We start from the raw sequence: 18,101 nt of genomic DNA on the forward strand, positions 1-18,101 counted from the left end.
TCTAACCTCTGCAAATAGGCACTGGGAAATAAGTTATTGATTAATCCCAAAAAAACCAATGTCATGCTCTTCTCTACTTCCCACAAGCCTCCAGCTCTCAAAATTATTATCATTAAAGACAAAAATAACAAGAACAATGTCCTCATCACCCTAGATCCATGTCTAAGCTTCAGAATGCATACTGACAAAACCGTAGCTACACTTCAGGTCCAACCTAAGTTATGCTGTAGAACATCACCTTTTCAGTCCAGATCCCTCACAGTCATTGCAAGAAATATCCTAATCTCTAAGCTTGAGTATGGCTTCCACTGTTGTTCTATAACTCAGCATAAAATGCACATAATTTACAAGCCTCTGAAAAACAGAAACTAGCAGGTTTGTCCACAACAGATGTACCATTGTCTTGCACTAACAGTACTGTGCTACCCTTCTCCACTTTTATATTCAAATCATATAGCTAGGATACTGCCCCCCCCCCCAACACTGTGACACAAATTACCTATTAGGGAACAGAGTTACTCCTTTAGAAATGCTTAGCGAGAGGGCAGTATCCTAGCTAGATCTAGATTCAAAAATGTGGGTCAGCCACCTGGAACCATCTCCCTAACAAAGAAAAAAAAACATTTATTATTATTCAAAAAAGCATTAAAGGAACACCTCCAAAGTGAGGCTACCTGTACTTGCTTTAGAGATACAGGTTAAACACTTTATTGGACTGGTGTGCTTTCATAGAGCTTTCAAAAGGAGTTTAACCTAATTGTAAATATTTTAATTGTTACTGTAATTGTCACATTTTTTTAACACACATTGATACCTTTGTATTTTTCTAAGATACCTTTGTAGTCCTTAATATTATAGTATTATGTTTTATAAATCTACATCAGTGATATTGTTTTCCTGGTTCAAACACTGGGTTGTGTCTGAAAAGTGTTGGTAGACCAGCTTACCCAGCTGGTTAACAAAGGAAACAAATAAATACAAGACAAAAGATGTAGTTTCAGACACCAGCATTAACTATAACTGCTGGATTTATAAAAGTTAAGAATGTGAATGGCAATAAGTCTGCTAAATGTTTAACAACATAGCTAAACTGTAACCACAGCATCTCCAGTGAAGGGCTGTAGAAGATTTATCCAGTGTCTGCAAAGTTCAGGCTTCTGTCAGAGTCACATAACTCTGTTTTAGTGGCATTTTAACATCTGTTCCTAACTGGCATACATGGGGTGATTTTTTTATCACTAATTTTATAACATAAAGAAATATCTATTTGAGAGTAGCCTTGGTGTCATGTTTAGTTTTAAATTTAGGTCTCATTGCTGACAAACTACTAACACGACTCTTCCTCTTCACCATTCATCATCACCAACCCCCTTTTTCCCATTTCTACATGGGGTCACTTTGTCATGTCAGCTGTCACTATCTCTCTTGATTCAGTGACACACTCCTAGATTCTTTGACAGTCTTGCCTAATTATCGCAGGTCTTCTACCACCCAGTCCATATATCTCTTTGTTGGATGCCCTCATTTCCTCTTGACTTCTTCTTGTCTGTCCCAAACTTTCTTTAACAGAATGTCTTCTGCTTTTCTGTACATCTGCCCAAACCACCGTAATCTATTTTCTTTGACTTTTTCTGCAGTTGGAGTTACTTCGGTTTCTGCTGTGATGCAGAGCCGGATCATGGTCAAATGGGGCCCTAGGCAGGTTAATGGATTGGGACCCCCTCCCCCAACAGCCATTACTTGGTTATTTCTCCCCAGCTACCATAAACACTGTTCAAACCTCTCAGTTTACACACTGTTTTCTTCTTTACCTCTAAAATGATTACAGACATTTGGATTTCACTTAAAACTTTTATTTCAAATTTTATACCACAAACACTGATAGACATTTGCTAAACAAAATAATAAAATGACTTAGCATTAACAGTAAACGTATCTGCCCTTGAAACTCACATTCATTGAAACCTACTGTACATTCAAAGAAAATGTATCTGGCTAGTGGTGGATAAAGTTTACCTTTGGGCTGTTTTCAAACCATAGACCCTTGCACACATTTTTAGGACCAGGGCATGCACGCATGCATGTATTCATTGATTCATCTTTCTGATTGTATTAAAATATATTCATTGTATAAGATAGCAACAATTGTAAGAGTGTGTTTTAGTTTTGAACCTCTTTCCAGTAAGCAATCAAACATAATGCATGAACCAATAATGACAAAACTTCTAATTTCAGAACATTTTAGTCAAAGTCAAGTCAAGTCAAAGAAAACTTTATTATCATTCAGAACTACACAGCAGTGTAGCTGAACGAAATTACAATTCTTCATTCTCAGTGTAGGAAACGGTTGCACATATAGATAGAGAAAAATTAATAAAATATCACAGTAGAAATTTAATAAGTAGCAATTTGTAAGTAAAGTAGGACAGCAGTGACCCATGCCCATCCCAGAACAGGAGACAAGGAAGACACAGAACAATATGAAGGTAATATTGTTAAAGTAAAATTGAAACAATAGCAGCATATCTATGATTAGGCTGAATTATTGCACAGTTTGTAATATTGCACTTTACAGTCCACCACAAACAGTTTTTAACCATAAAAGGCCACTCAAATTTCTGTCAATACAACCTGTCAATATCAGTCAAGGTGCACAATCTCTGCATAGGTAAAGTCATCTAAATAGCTCCGCATTAAAGAGATTTGTAACCATTGAAGAAGTCGCTGCTAGCAAACAACTTTATATTTCGGTGTTTCATCTACAAATTCAGTGTCTGCTGCCCTTGAAGAATAAATTGTCTATGTTACATTAAAAAATAAAATTGGTAAGCTGGTAATATTGCAATAGGGAATGGATGTCAAAGTGACAACAGGTTCATAGCTACTAGGCATTTCATCCAAAGGAGGATGCACCCAGGACTGCAGCCCTTCCCCTTAAAGTATAAGTCAGTATCAGCGATCCATCTACATACTGTGTACAACCCACAGCCTTCTGCATCAAAAGCAAGTATGCTACCTGTTGCATTCTAATTAAGTACAAAAACAGTGATGACCATTTGCTAAACAAAACAGTTGTACATTGAAAACAGATTTAGCATGAGCAGCAGTAACCATATTTTCCCTTGAAGCTTACAATTTCTTGAAAATGCACTGAAACTTGTATTTTTTTGAGTTGTCTGGTAGTTGATGTAGAGGATTCAGGCTCTCGCATCCTGTAAACAAGGTACAAGGTTTGCACCTGAGCAAATTCACTAACCTGCCATTCCACACTAGGGGTATTTCACAACACATACACACACACTCCTTACTGATGGTTGTTTTTCCATGCATGATGATGTTCGGAAGCAGGCATGCTTAATTCCTCAGAAGACACACTGATGGATGGTTGTTTAGAAGCAGACAAAACAGCAAGCATTTTTAATGTTCAGTATTGAAATTCCACATGCAGAATACAGAAGGTGAAAAGTGGAAGCAACAGTGTGTGTGTGTGTGTGTGTGTGTGTGTGTATGTTGTAGGGATGTACAGATGTAGAGGACATTCTTAAGGAAGATCACCCTTTAAGTACAGATGTATTTTTTTAATTAAAAAAGTAAATGTTGTGGCAATCCTTCAGCCAGCAGGCCATAGGCAACTGTCTAGGTCACCTAGTGCTGGATCTGGCTCTGCTCTGATGTCCTCATTTGTTCACTTGTCCCACAGCCTGCATCCTACCACCTCTCTAAGGTACTTCATCTCCATCATCTTTAGTTTTCTCATCTGCTCTTCCATTATTTCCCAGGTATCTGTACCATCCAGTAGTACTAGTCACACCATTAATGGATGGCACAGTGGTGCAGCAGTAGCATTGTTGCCTCACAGCAAGAGTTTTTCTAGTTTGATTCTTGGCTAGAGTGTCTTCTGTGTGGAGTCTGCATGTCCTTGCTGCATTCGTGTGGGTTTCCCCCAGGTGCTCCGGTTCCCTCCCATGTTACAAAGACATGTGCTTGGAGCGTTTCTCCCTGGGCCTCCACTGAAAATTGGCTTAATTCCAAGTCGGACTTTCCCAGTAAACAAAGAAATAAAAATAAAAATTATTTTGTACAATTGACTTTTCAGCTTCTTTGGCATTCTTCTGTCATATGCTAGTCCCAAAAGTATGAGCCATTTGGCTGCAGCCCCTCTGATTCTAGCTTTGACCTCCTCGCTCAGACTTCTTTTCTCCTCAGTCACCCTCCCAGACACTTGAATATGTTAATCTGTTTCACTATTTTCCCTTCTATCTCACTTCTCATTTCCCCATTTGCTGGGATTACAATTGTTTTATCTATACTCCACTTCATCCCATTTGTTTTCAGTTTTGCATTACATTCCCCCATCTTTTGCTGAAGTTCTTGATCAGAGTGTACCTCTAATGCCAAATCATCCGCATACAGGATTTTTTTAACTGTTCTGTCCAACCTGTTTTCTAATGTAGTCCATCATCAGAATGAACAGCAGTAGGTTCAGATACGAACCCTGATGCACACACACCCACTAGGAATTCCTCTGTGAGACCAAACATTGCTTGTACTTGAGGCACTGAGTCTTTGCACATAGCCTGCATTAATTCTACTTACCAGTGTTTCTGGGACTTCATACCACCACAGCACCACACAAATCAGCTTTCAGGGGACCTAGTCACATGCTTTCTCCAAGTCTAGGAATGCACAGTTGTACTCTTTCTTCACGTCTAGCTTCTTCTCATCTATCTGTCTACTACAGACATGGGGGTCAGTTGTGCTGCATCCTTATCTGAATCTGAACTGCTCATCTCCCATCTTCCTTTTTAGTACTCTGAGTATTCATTTATCAATCACTCTCACTTGTTCTTTTTACTTTTTACAGGCCCACATGTCCCTTGTTGTCCCCTTGTTGTTGTTACACACCTACACTGGCTTGTGTTCCAGTCAGTGATTGTAAGTTTTTTTGCCTCCACACTCCCTCAGCCACCATTTCCCCCTATTCTCCCCACCATCCCCCATCTCTTTATCCATCATATCTGCCTCTGCTGCCCTGCATGCTGCTCTTCTCTTTTTTTTTTTTTTTTACTTTTCTTTCTTCTTCAACTTCTTCTCTCTCCCTCTCTTCTTTTCTAGGCTATAGGCTCCACAGAGGAGTTCATTCATTTTTTCATTCAGAAGCCTGCCAGAAAGTCCTCTGCCCCTGTTTTGATGTCCTCTGGTGATCAGGTTGCTGCTGGCTGCATGCATGCATGAAGGGTGCCTTTATCTTTTTTTTTTTTTTTTTTTTTAACCTGGTAACTGTTTTTTTCTTTTAAGTTACTGAGTGAGTCCCTTCCAGAAGCTAGGGTGGTTCTTCTGATGCCTTGCTCTTGCTACTGTAACTCCTTTTATTAGTCTCTTTGTTATATATAAATTCAACTTTTGGTAAAGAAAATTATTTAACAAACACAACATAACTAAAGCATATACAAAGACATCCACTTATGAATAATACTTTAGCAATGGTGAATATTACTGTTTTCATATACAAACAATTTATTTTTCTAATAAACTTTGTAAATTATTTCACATATTATATGAAAAAGTTTTCCTGAGGGATCTTTTTTTAATAGTCACTAATTCCAAATGACAAAGCTCACTAATATTCCTAAATTCATAAAAAGACGGAGAGGCATCAGATTTCCAGTTTCTTTTTATGACCTTTCTAGTCGCAGCTAATATTGACCAAATCAGAGGATGCTTAATTTTTTTTAACACACGAGGGCACTGGTGTATTAAAAAGAACACATGCTGTTTTGAGGTGCTGACAGTCTTCTTCATCTCCACCTATGTCCTCTTCTTCTTGAGATGGTATAACCCTGACTAATTCCTTGAACTCTTGGGCTTTCTCACCAATCAACCTCCAGGTCTTCAGCCTGGTCTCTGTTAACCTTAGAGCCCTCTCTGATCACTGCTTCCAGCTGACTGTGGTGACCAGCGGTTTATGCTGTGGGCTGACTTTTTCACTGGGGTTGGCTTTGCAATTACTGATTCTATCCCAGTGCCCTTTTCTTATTTGGAAGAGGTCTACCTAATTTGCATGTTGGCTACTTTTGTATGTGATCTTGTGATTCATTCTTTTGCTTAATCAAGTGTTGCCCAGGTTTACAACTTTTTTAATTTTGCCAGACAGAAATTTCGAATGCCACCATCTCTTTCTTTCCTCCTGTTGCCCCACCCATGTGAAGCCAGACAGTCCTTCTGTTCTTTTCTGTGTGTCTCAATATATACTTTCATGTCACCCATTATCAATGCAGTTCATATCGTGCTACTTTATTTGGTTTAATTTCTCCAAACCATTTAGGATTCTAATACTATGACAGGAATGAACCCCATTTCTAAGTCTAGGCATAATTAAACTTCATGAAATTAGTATTGTTTCAGCCTTTGATGTTAGCCAAAAGTGCTCTTCACAGCACCCACAATCTGCCCATGTATGGGTAACTATTTAAATATGACAGCAGATTATTTTTATTTCACTCATTTCTCCTACTACTATTAATGGAACTGTCCAGGTACCTTTCTTCCACATTGATCTAGTTTCTGCCTGCAAATCCTGACATTTTATGACTTTGTGTGTGTCACTCTCTCTCTGTGCATGAGACACTACAATCACTGGGTGTAAGCAGAGAGGTCAGCTTAGGCTTCCTTTCCTCATGTTTTAAAACTTTCACTATGTTTGGATATGATGAGGTTGGCAGATATTTATGCAGTCCCACAGCTGCAGATCTATACATGTAATCAATTTCAAGAAGGCCCACTCCTCTGTCAGAGCGTGGAATATATAATCTTGTTAAACACTGATTTTTATATATCATTTGATATGCGTGAAACATTTTTTCTTGTTTTTCTGTCCAACTAATCCAGTACATTTTGGAGCCAGTCAACCATCTCAAAACTGTATGTTAGAACAGGAAAAGCAAATTGGTTTAAAGTTTGGACTTTATTCCTAGCTGTCAAGGCTGTTCATCTGCTGATCCTTCATTATTTCTCAAATATTTATACACTCTTTCCTGTTCAAGTTCCTTTATATCATATTCCTGTCTCAGATTGATATTTTCTTGGTATTGCAACTTTCCTGCTTTCAATGTTGTTTTTGCACATTTATCAGTGTAATTCCTATATCATCTGAGAAAGTTTTAACCACTTGCAATTGTGCTTCTCTGATGAACTGTACAGTCCAATTAAAATAGAAGATAAGTCTTTAAGCAAGGTTGTTTTCTGGGAACCAAATTGTAACACCACCTAATCTGTTGAGTAAACAGCTTAATGGGTTAAGGATAAGAAAAACAAACAGCAGTGAAAAAGAATCACCCTGGAATAACAATTTATCCTTTGTCATGGCTTAATTGCAAAGTGGTTTGACACTGTTTTATGGTCACTGTAATGTAATTGATCAATACAGGAAGTTTCTTAAACATCTGTAAGCACTCCTTTTTCCATGAATGTTTATTTATTTATTTATTTTATGTTACATTTGTTTACCGGGATAGTCCGACTGGATACATGTCCATTTTCAGCGGAGGCCCGGAGAGAAAAGCTCCACAAAGACAAACGTACATAGATTACACAGAAGTTAGCAAACAGTTGTAAAAACAAAGTGATTCTATACAATGGGTTAGTAGTGATTCCCTGGTAGGGACTCGCAACTGTCATGGACAGAGAAGTAAAAGTAAGAGACATCAGATTGGAAGCACAGCTTGGTGATGTAGTGTAATGTGGGATGCTGTAAAATGTTTTTTTGTAATCTATCCATGTCATAGTTAGATTCTTATCCTTTTTACAATACTCTATTATGGCTTTATTTAGCCATAAGTGATCTTTTGTTCCATATGATTTTCTTTTGCTACCCTTTTATTCTACTGCCATGATTGAGTTTTCCTGTAAATGACTACAAACTCTGTCTGCATCAATTCCATTAATGTTTTCCACATTGCCGGGGCAAGTTATTGGTCTAGAATTTTTTAGGATGGCTTACAGGCTAGCTCTTCTAAGAAGGAGTATCATTTTTCCTGTTGTTAACCAGATTGGTGTCTGTTTGGAATGCACATATAAGTAATTCTTACTCAGGGCTAAATCTTCACGCAATGAAGTTAATACTTTTGGCCACAAGTTAGGGACTGCATCTTGACCTGGGGTTTTCCAGTTGGGAGCTTTTCTTAATTTTTTTTTTCAATTTCTCTGGCCATTTCCTCATCCTATTTCACACCCTGTACATTTGAACTCCTTACTGGTTCTTTTAATTTTTCTATTTACATAGCATATTTGTTATGTTCCATAGGGTCTTCATGAATATTTTTCCAAAATGTGTCTGTTTCTTTCTTTTTTGGTGGTATTTCTCTTCCTTTTGCTTTGCTTCCCAGTTCTCTAGAAAATGTTTTGGGGTCATCAATGAATTGCTCTTTTTGTACTTTTCCTTTATATTTATTCGTACGTTTTTCTGTCCGTGTTGACATTTTTAATTTATTGTTTGCGATAGTTTATGACAGATCTTGGTCTATTCTGATACTGTGCATTCCTATTGCTACATCTATCTTTTTAAGCATTTTTGTTCATCTGTTCCGTCTTCTATATTCTTCTGTTCCGTCTTCTATATTCTTCTAAGAATGACACTTCTTGTCTTAATTGTACCAAGCTGTCTTTTTCATTTTTAACCTACCTCTGTCCATGTTACATGCTATATAAAATAGTTTATATAGCAGTATTGTCTTGGTGAGATTTGTCCTGCAACAGCCGTCTGAATGCACTCTTTTCCTCACTATCACAACCCTGCTGTGGGGCATAGACTGAGATTATGAATAGTACCCTATAATTAGGCTGGATTCTGACTGCCAGAAGCCTAGAACTAATTCTGATGACATCCCACATTGTCTTCTGAATACTCTCCCTCACCACAATTCCTGCAACTTTTCTAGTCTATCCTCCTCTTTGGGAGGTGGAAGAAACCCCACAGGGAGAATATGCAAACTCCACACAGGCACTGGCTAGATGAGAGGATCAACTCTTGTATCTTGTGCAAGAGAGGTAAAAACTATAACCAGTATACCAACAGGTCCCTGGTAACAGCAGAGTTTGAAAATTACTTTCTTGTAAGAGTATGAAGGCTAGACATATCATAAAGTTGTTTGTTCACTTCCAGACAATTAAATATGAAGTAAAGCACTTCAAATTTAGTGGATGGTTGCAACAAATGTGTCAAACACCTGACCAAGCTCCACCGCTGCATACCACAACAAGATTTACATGCACATAGTTCAAATCTCATCTTTGGCAACCAAATGTGCTCAGAGGGACAATGCTATCAAGACTCCCTATTTACCTTGAACAAAAGTGGCCAAGTTACAATGTACTGCTAAAACCAGCTCTAAGTAAACCAGTGGAGTTTCAAAATACTGTTGGTTGCACAAAGGTAATAACTGTCTGTTTTCCATTTATTCATTCATCTACTCTTTGTTGACCAGTTTAGTCCATTAAGTCAATGTGAGAGTCCTCTTTTCAAGGTGGTTTTCATACTGACTATGGGAAATTTGGTAAAGGAATCTTTTCCTAATCTTTTTTCCATAAGTGCCATTCACATTTTACATCCACCTGAGCTACCACCAACTAGGGCATATAGAACCACTGTTTAATGTCTCCAAGCTTTTAAGTAAAACATAGAAAACTTTATCTAGAACAACATGTTTTTTCAATAGAGCAAAATGCAAAGCTACGCATTCTGGTAAAGTCCATAAATAAAACATTCTTTGCAAAAATGTATGTATACTTTACTAAACTTTTACAACCAGGAATGCCTCTGAAAGGTTTTGATTCCTTTGCAAGTATCTTCACTTAGTTCACAACTGTAATGCAGTCAATCTGGTCAAAGCTTGTGACAAAAATTCCCCACGCAAACATCATAGTAAAGCTAGATAAAGTGGGAATAAACCCCTATGTCATCTGATGGATTGACAACTGGCTGACAGATAGGATGCAGATATAGAAGAAAACAGTTCCAATATAGGCTCCAAAAAGGACTCAATACCTACAAGTATTGTTTTACAAAATTAATGTAGAAGTCCAGATTTTTATTCTTTATGGTACAAATTATTTAGGTTGCATTGTAACTAGAATAAAAAGAAAATAAGACAGGAATCTGGTGATATACAAGGCCTTTAAGTCCAAGCAATAAGACAAGGCAAAACCAAATCTCACATTTCCAGCACTTTATATTACATTACTATATATATATATATATATATATATATATATATATATATATATATATATATATATACACCCACACACACACATATATATATATATATATATATATATATATATATATATATATATATATATATATATATATATATATATATATATATATTTATTTATTTATTTATTTATTTAACATTTGTTTACTGGGAAAGCCTGACTGGGTCAGGAACCCATTTTCAGAGTAGGCTGGGGAGAAAAGCTCCAAATGATACATGAAAGTTAAGAAAATTTACATGAACGAGATAAATAAAACAAGTACTAAAGCACACATTAATAATAAGTGAATGCTAAATAAGTACAGAGAGGTAGATACAATAATAAATACAAAATAAGTACAATATGTATTTTTTACTAAGTGAATTCCTGAGTTTATAGAGAACTGTTAACTCCACTAAATATGTAGAAATTTACACTAACACAATGTACCCCATAGGAACAAGTGCAGGGCAAACCCCAGAAACAAACCCCCATGGTGGAACCATAATATCAACAAGTTTTATAATAAAAGAAAAAGAATTTTGACCAGGAGTAAGAAGAGTAATTCCCAGAATGTTAGAGTCCTTAATAAACAAACAACTCAGGAGCTTTATAAAATCCACCAAAGTCAAAGTCAAATCTGAGGCTAAACAGCTACCCAAGCCAAAGACAATCACAAGGCATTTTTTAGAAATTTTCATAATCTCAAAAGCACAATGCAGCAATGTGCTGAGGTGATTGTGAACAATATTGCCTACACTTACGCTAAAGATATAGTGAACCTACTGACCAGTAAATTTAGCTCTAACTTTATCCCTCTCTCCCCTCTGTTTGTCCCAAAAGATATACCTGAAAGTGGCTCACCTCCAGTTATCAAATAAGACCAAGTCATACAGGTGCTATCAACAGCTATAAATACTGCATCAGTGGGTCCTGGCAATATCCCTGGATGCATCTTAAAAAGCATGAAGCTTGATTTAGCCCCCCCTCCTCATCAACACTGTTTAATCTCATCCTTATAGGTTCATAGGTAGGTACTAGGCTATTGGCCCAAGGGCCTACGTAAGCCTAGCCAGCAAGGTTCCATGGCTTACGCCACCCAAGAAAGTTATTATCCTGTGCCACTGTCGAGCAGAGACACAGAAGTGATCCCTGGGGTGTATTTCCTATTTCCCATCCACTCATCAAGATTTTTCTTGAAGAGTGCTAATGAAGAACTTTGCTTGACATAGATGGGTAGCTTGTTCCAGAGTATAGGAAGTCTCTAGGACAGGAATCTATCCCTCCAGTGTGTCCTGTTTATTGTGGTGACAAGGTTTATGTCCCTAGATAGCTCGGAGGGATTGGGATTTCTTTAGGTGTAGCATGTCCAACAGCTCTGGGTTTGACATAGCTTTATATGTTAGGCAGAGATCATCTCGGAGTAGGCGATATGTTGCGGAGTAAAACTGGAGTTTTTTGAGGCGGTCAGTGTAGGGCATTTGTTTGAGGCCAGTAATCCTCTTTGTGAGGTACTTCTGTGGCCTTTCCAGCTGCTGCAGATGTCTTGTGAGTTACATTCCAAAAGGGGCGTTGTACTCTATAATGGATCTAATGAGTGTCGAGTAGAGGGGAACAATGACCTCTTTTTTCTGGATGAGAACCCTTTTATGATGAGGTGTGCCACGTAGAAGGACTTCCTGACTACTGTGGCGATGTGACTATCAAAGGAGAGACTACTGTCCACCTGGGTTCCAAGGTCTCATCACGCATTCGGTGTTAAGTAGATTGCTGCCTTTGTGGTAGTTCATGGGTAGAGAGTTTTTACCAAAGGGGATGACACTGCACTTTTTGGCATTGAGCTTTAGGCCATGGCTCTGATACCAGGTATCTGTCTCAGTGAGGCCCTTCTGTAGGATGTCCACATCATTTGGGGACTTGACTATGGCTCCTAGTTTGCAATCATCTGCAAACTTCGTTAGCCAGAGGCCTTCTGTGTTAGCCTGTACTTCAGAGAAGTAGATACCAAACAGGAGAGGTCCCAGGATGGAACCCTGAGGTACTCCACTTGTCACTGCTTTGAGGTCAGATTTGGAGTCTGCAACTTTTACAGTGTGGGTTCTGTCAGTGAGCAAGTTGGCAACCCATCTTGTGACATAAGGATTTATACCTAGTTTAGTGAGTTTAGCTATAATTCCAGAATGGGGGGATGGTGTCAAAAGCCTTGGCGAGGTCAAGATAGACTGTGTGAACCACCTTACCCTCATCCAGGGCTTTGGTGACTGCCTCAAAGAAGTCGATCAGGTTCAGGAGGCATGATCTGCCTTTCACAAACCCAAACTGGGTGGGATCCAGAGTTTGGAGGTTACCAATGTCTTTGTTTATGAGTTCTATGATGATACGTTCCATGGCCTTGCAGACCAGGCTCATCAGGCTAATAGGTTTATAGTTCCCGGGATCAGTGGTGGCTTCCCCTTTGTGGAGTGGGATAACTGTTGCTGTGCACCATTCAGTGGGCACAAAGCCTGATGCGAGGCTATTATTGAACATGGTGCTTAAGTGGGGAGCCAGTTCATTCTGAAGTTCGTGTAAAACGCAGCCTGGGATGTTGTCCGGTCCCATGGATGCTGTGTTTTTGGCTTTAGAGAGTGTAGTTGTGATTACAGGGACTCTGCATTCTTCCTGTATAGATATGGGCCCTTTAGGGGGTGAGAGGGGGGTAAAGTTAGCACTGAACCTATCTGCCTGGATGTTGGCAATATCAGTTGGTTCTGTAATTTTCATGCCTTTGTGCTGTAACTCAGAGCAGATCTGGGTGTTACCATCTAGATTCTTGACATAGCTATAGAATGCTTTGTGGTTGTCCTTGGATTTAGTGGCGATTTTGTTTTTGTAGCTAGCTTTGGAGGATCTTATAAGGGATCTGAAGTTCTTACTGAGGCTGACCAGGGAGCTCCTCCACTCATGGGATTTTACTCTCTTTTGCAACAGTTTCTTCCTTCTGTTGTACAGTTTGTTTATGGCAGGGGACCATCAGATTGGCTTCCTTTTTTTGGAGGATAGCGTCTTGGTTCTGTTTGGGATAGCACAATCCATACACTCATGTACGTGCTTATAGAGTGCATTTGTGTAGGATTCAGCAGTTGTAACTGTATTGTCCATCTGCATGGGTGTCATGAAGTTCATCACTTCTGTCTTAAGAAGCAGGTTTTGTATGAAGCAATGGAAAACAGCAACAATCATTCTTCTGCATAAGTCTTTCTACACACCCAGGCAGGAATGCCGCGGTGGTACAGCAGTAGCGTTGTTGCCTCACAGCAAGAAGTTCTCCCATTCGATTCTCAGCTAGAGCGCCTTCTGTGTGGAGTCTGCATGACCTCCCCGTATTTGAGTGGCCTCTGAAAGACATCCATGAATGGGCATGCCTTTGTTGAAGGTTGGGTGTCGGGCTGGCAACTCGGCACCATAAAAATCTACTGCCAATCATTAGCAGACCGGAGTACCACTGTGGCGACCCCTAATTGGGAAAAGCCAAAAAGACAAACAAACAAACAGACCCAGGCAATTACAGACCCATAAGTCTGACTACTCTCATATGCAAAGACTTGGAAAGGCTTGTCATGGAACTTATCAGTCAGGGCTTAGGGAACTTCCAAATATTGGAACTGTTCTTGTCTGGATTCATCAATGACAGGTCATATTTCCTCAACCTGGTGGATTTTTTTGAAAAGGTCACCAAAGGAATGGATAAGAATAAAATGGTAGAAACCACATGCCTCAATCTGCCCAAAGCTTTTGACAAAATTCCCCACTCAGGCATAGTAGAAAAGCTAAATATACTGGGAATAAACCACTAAGTCATCCTACAGACTGACAACTGGCCCACAGAAGGATGCAGGAAATCAAAATAGGAGACGTTACCTCCAGAAAGAGACCAGTCACTAGTGGAGTCCCCCAGGGTTCTGTCCTGGGGCTTCTCCTGTTTGGCATCTACCTTTCTGCAGTAAAAACCAATACCAAAGTGCTCTGGCTGACTAAGTTTGCAGATGACTGCAAGCTAGGAGCAGTCATTGAATCCTCAAGTGAATTAGCCATCTTGCAGGAAAGTTTGTCCCAAATAAATATCTGGTGCAAAAATCATGGACTGAAACCAAATGCTAAAAATGCACTATTATATCCTTTTGGAAGTCAGCTACCCCAGGCAACTACCACATTGGCAATATGTTCCTAAGAACTGACCCAGTTGTTTGAGATTTGGGAACTTATGGGGACAGTAACCTATCTTTTCACCAGCATGAGTCCATTGTTGCAAGAAAGTCCTTCTATATCACACAGCTTACAAACAAAGGGATTGTGTCCAGATCTAGGGAAGTCACCCCCCCCTTTACACAGCTTTCATTAGACCAGTCATTGAATATAATTTGGCCTTTGCCATCTATTTGTCCAGACACATGCAACAATTGGAATACTCACAGAGATATCTTACTAAAAGTATACAGAGCCTAAACAACACGTTCTACATGAACAGACTAAAAGACCTGTCACTATAACTCAGTATCCTACAGACTGTAAGAGGTGACCTTTCTCTAGTGTACAAGGCATACTCCAGCCTAGTACTGCCAGATTTACTGCACATCAGCAAGTCGAATAACATCAGAAATACTTGACCTGGGGAATCTAAACCACTTCTGCATCATTGATAGAACGGTTTGGAAAAACAGGTATAACTTGCAGATGATACTGCTGCTGTGGAACAGACTCCCAATCCACATAAAACAAAGTCTATCCCTGCCCAGATTCAGGCATGGCTTGGCTCTATGGATGGGAAACAGCAAATTTATCCCAAGACTGTCTCTTGTACTACTAATGTACAGAGGGAGCTCCTGTATGCTTTAGCCCATGTATGGGTCCCATCAAATTATCTTAGGGTATGATACTAATTATTCTCATTAGAGGTAGTATCTAATTATCAACCAAGGGATGGGTCAGGCCAATCTATAACAGAATGGGATAGGTTGATTTGAGCACAAAAAGGGAGATTGGCTAGGCATAAAATGGCCTGCAAGGACAGTTAACCTAGTATTTACCCATTAACCTATTTACCTACTTACAGTTAGGCTATAACTTAATTTAAATTAGTTTTGATTAATATGTGCAATACAACATAGGTCTACTTTGCTAACAAAATAATGGTTTTAGATTCCATAAGTTGTACTGCAGTATAGTGTACATAATCTCCACAATATAGACCACATAAAATTATAGGAGTACATTAATTTAAGATCAGTACTTGTTACAAAATGATAATCCCCACATTAGCGTCTTTGATGACACCTAATGATGGGACATCATGTCACTTGATGTTAGCTTCCCTCAGTATATGAACTATACAAGGGGTGCAATTTACTATCGATGTGTCCACTGCATATGGCCTAAGAAATCTTATGGAGAACATTCGATCAGGTATTACTGGGCTTAAGATGCTGCATAGATTTTATCCTTTGAAGAACAATAAATGAACTCTTCCCAGAATTTGTGCAATCTCAGGCATTTGTCTTTTAAAAACCTTAGCTAATTAAAAGTATTCTACAAATGGTATACACGACTGAATATGCCTGCTTAAAACTAATATAAAAAGATGCGGCCTGGTGCCTCACATGTGCTTGGACTTCAGAGCATGTCAGCTTATGGCTTTAAGTTCTGCAGTCCCTGTCAACAAGGCAGCATATAAGTGATAAATATGTTATAGGGATTAAGTCAGCTTATTCTAAATTATATTTTTATCTTCAGACCTGTCACCATGTCTTTTGAAACACAATCAGTACATTCTTCATAGGTATCATAATAACGTTATAACATTTAGGCTGTTCCTGTTTTGGGCCAGCTCACTAGCGCTCCAGAGCCAACTTTAAATCATGTGGTGACTAGGTGCAGTGCTGAATAGTTTAGGTAATTGAAAAATATATATCACTTCAATTTGTTTACTTTAGGGAGGCAAGAAAGATGAGTTTTTCTCAAACAGTCACATTAATATGACATGTTTATCACACAAAAATGATGGACGTCACTTTAAGGATATATACTAGTGTTTAAGCTACTGCATGTGCTTAACAAAACAACTATAAATGTTAAAATGCTAAAAAATATAAGTCTGGAAGGTCTTCCAGGAAATATTATAATACAGGATTTCACTGTCAAAACCAGGTTTGAAAAAATTACTAAAGTAAATTTAATAATGAAAAAAAAAACTTATGAATTACTGAAAAAAATCAGTCAATACATCAAAAGTGGAATGAAAATAATTTTAACTTTAAACATCTACGACCGAAATTATAAATATTTTGCATTTACTAGTTGCTACACATTGAAGATATTATTCATATACGGACCTGAGTATTTTTATTGGAGACATTTAATATTTTGTTCTCACTCAATAATTAATTGCTTTGATGTTAACAAAGACATGCAAGTCTGAGCACGGTTAACTGCTTTCCTCATGTAGTTGTATTCATTTTTAGTAATAGCAACTAATGACAAATTGACCTTAAACAAACTTTCTTTTTGTTTAAGTTTTTGTTTGCTCCCACATATATAACATGCTTAGGAAAAAATGTATGCATCATTGTTTGTGCAGCCTACATCCCACTTAGCGGATCGGTACATTATTATGCTAAAAACAAAACAGTGGCATTGTAGTAAATTAATGTAAATAAAATGCTAGACGTCAAAAATAACTTTGAATAGGATGCATTACATAATATAGACCCTGGCTAGACTGCACTCAAAACCCAAAGTTCTCTGCTCTCTCTGTCTGCCACTCCCAATTATTTTTTGGTTAGCTAGACATGTGTGTCCTATAATCAGTCCGGAATCTGTTGGTTAGATTAATGTACAACTTCTGTTCTCCTTGGGGATTATTTATCTCATCTATAATTCTTCATACACTATTCATATGCCATCCATATTTTTTTCTTTAAGAAGAAGGCGAAGTATTGATATTATATTCAAACAATGTATCTATCAAAGTATAAAAGAAATCTGACTAATGAATCCAATGCAAGCACAAGTGAAATACATATTATCTGTACTTGTTTATCTGTGTTTCAGAAGTGCCTTAACAAGAAGGAAAAGTGACAGTAACTTAGCGTCTGTTTCTCTCTCTTAACAAACTGTCTGCCTGTACATGTAAACCTCCTACATGGGTGTCTACTAATCAGTTAATGGGGAGTAAATTAGCACTCTTTGTTTCCTACCTGTGCAATGAACTGAATGATTTTTACAAAGATGTTGAGAGGCATATCTCTTGGCACCACGCTGCGGGATCCTTTGGGAAAAAGTGTTGTAGTGATACTTGAAAGTCGACTATAAATAAACAAAGGAAAAAAACTTGTTACTAGAACATAAAATATAGTGGAAAGAAAACAGACACATAACACTTCTGATATATATTGCAATACCTTTTATCACATTACATGCTGGTTTATGGTCTGAAAAACTTAAGTACGTTGATCTACTGATATGTATATATATTGAAACAGATGATCTGCTGTGGGGACCCCTAACAGGAGCAGCCGAAAGAAGAAGATATATATATATATATATATATATATATATATATATATATATATATATATACTTACAAAATATCCTGACAATCTAAAACATCGGCTGCTTCAGTTCTGCTAACACACAGACACACATATGTATATATATATATATATATATATATATATATATATATATATATATATATCTAAATAAAGATTTGCCTAAGCAGCAGAGACCTCCAAAGCAGACACCCAAGCAACCGCTACCCCAAAACAAAACACGTGAAACACATATCTCACAAAGCCAGTGTGCTGAACAGT

At 38.1% G+C, this 18,101-nt stretch overlaps 1 protein-coding gene across 7 annotated transcripts in view; it reads right to left on the bottom strand.

Moving 5' to 3' along the window:
• Positions 1–18,101, bottom strand: part of FRY (FRY microtubule binding protein) — a 2,210,679-nt gene that overhangs the window by 937,089 nt on the left and 1,255,489 nt on the right. For all 7 annotated transcript variants that reach the window (XM_044073229.1, XM_044073230.1, XM_044073228.1 and 4 more), the window contains exon 13: positions 17,487–17,595. In XM_044073229.1, coding sequence (XP_043929164.1) covers positions 17,487–17,595 — 109 coding nt within the window. The remainder of the gene's footprint in view (positions 1–17,486; positions 17,596–18,101) is intronic.

This window comes from Protopterus annectens, chromosome 5.part1 (genome assembly GCF_019279795.1).
Source record: "Protopterus annectens isolate FY-2018-M chromosome 5.part1, PAN1.0, whole genome shotgun sequence".
Classification (NCBI taxonomy): Eukaryota; Metazoa; Chordata; order Ceratodontiformes; family Protopteridae; genus Protopterus; species Protopterus annectens.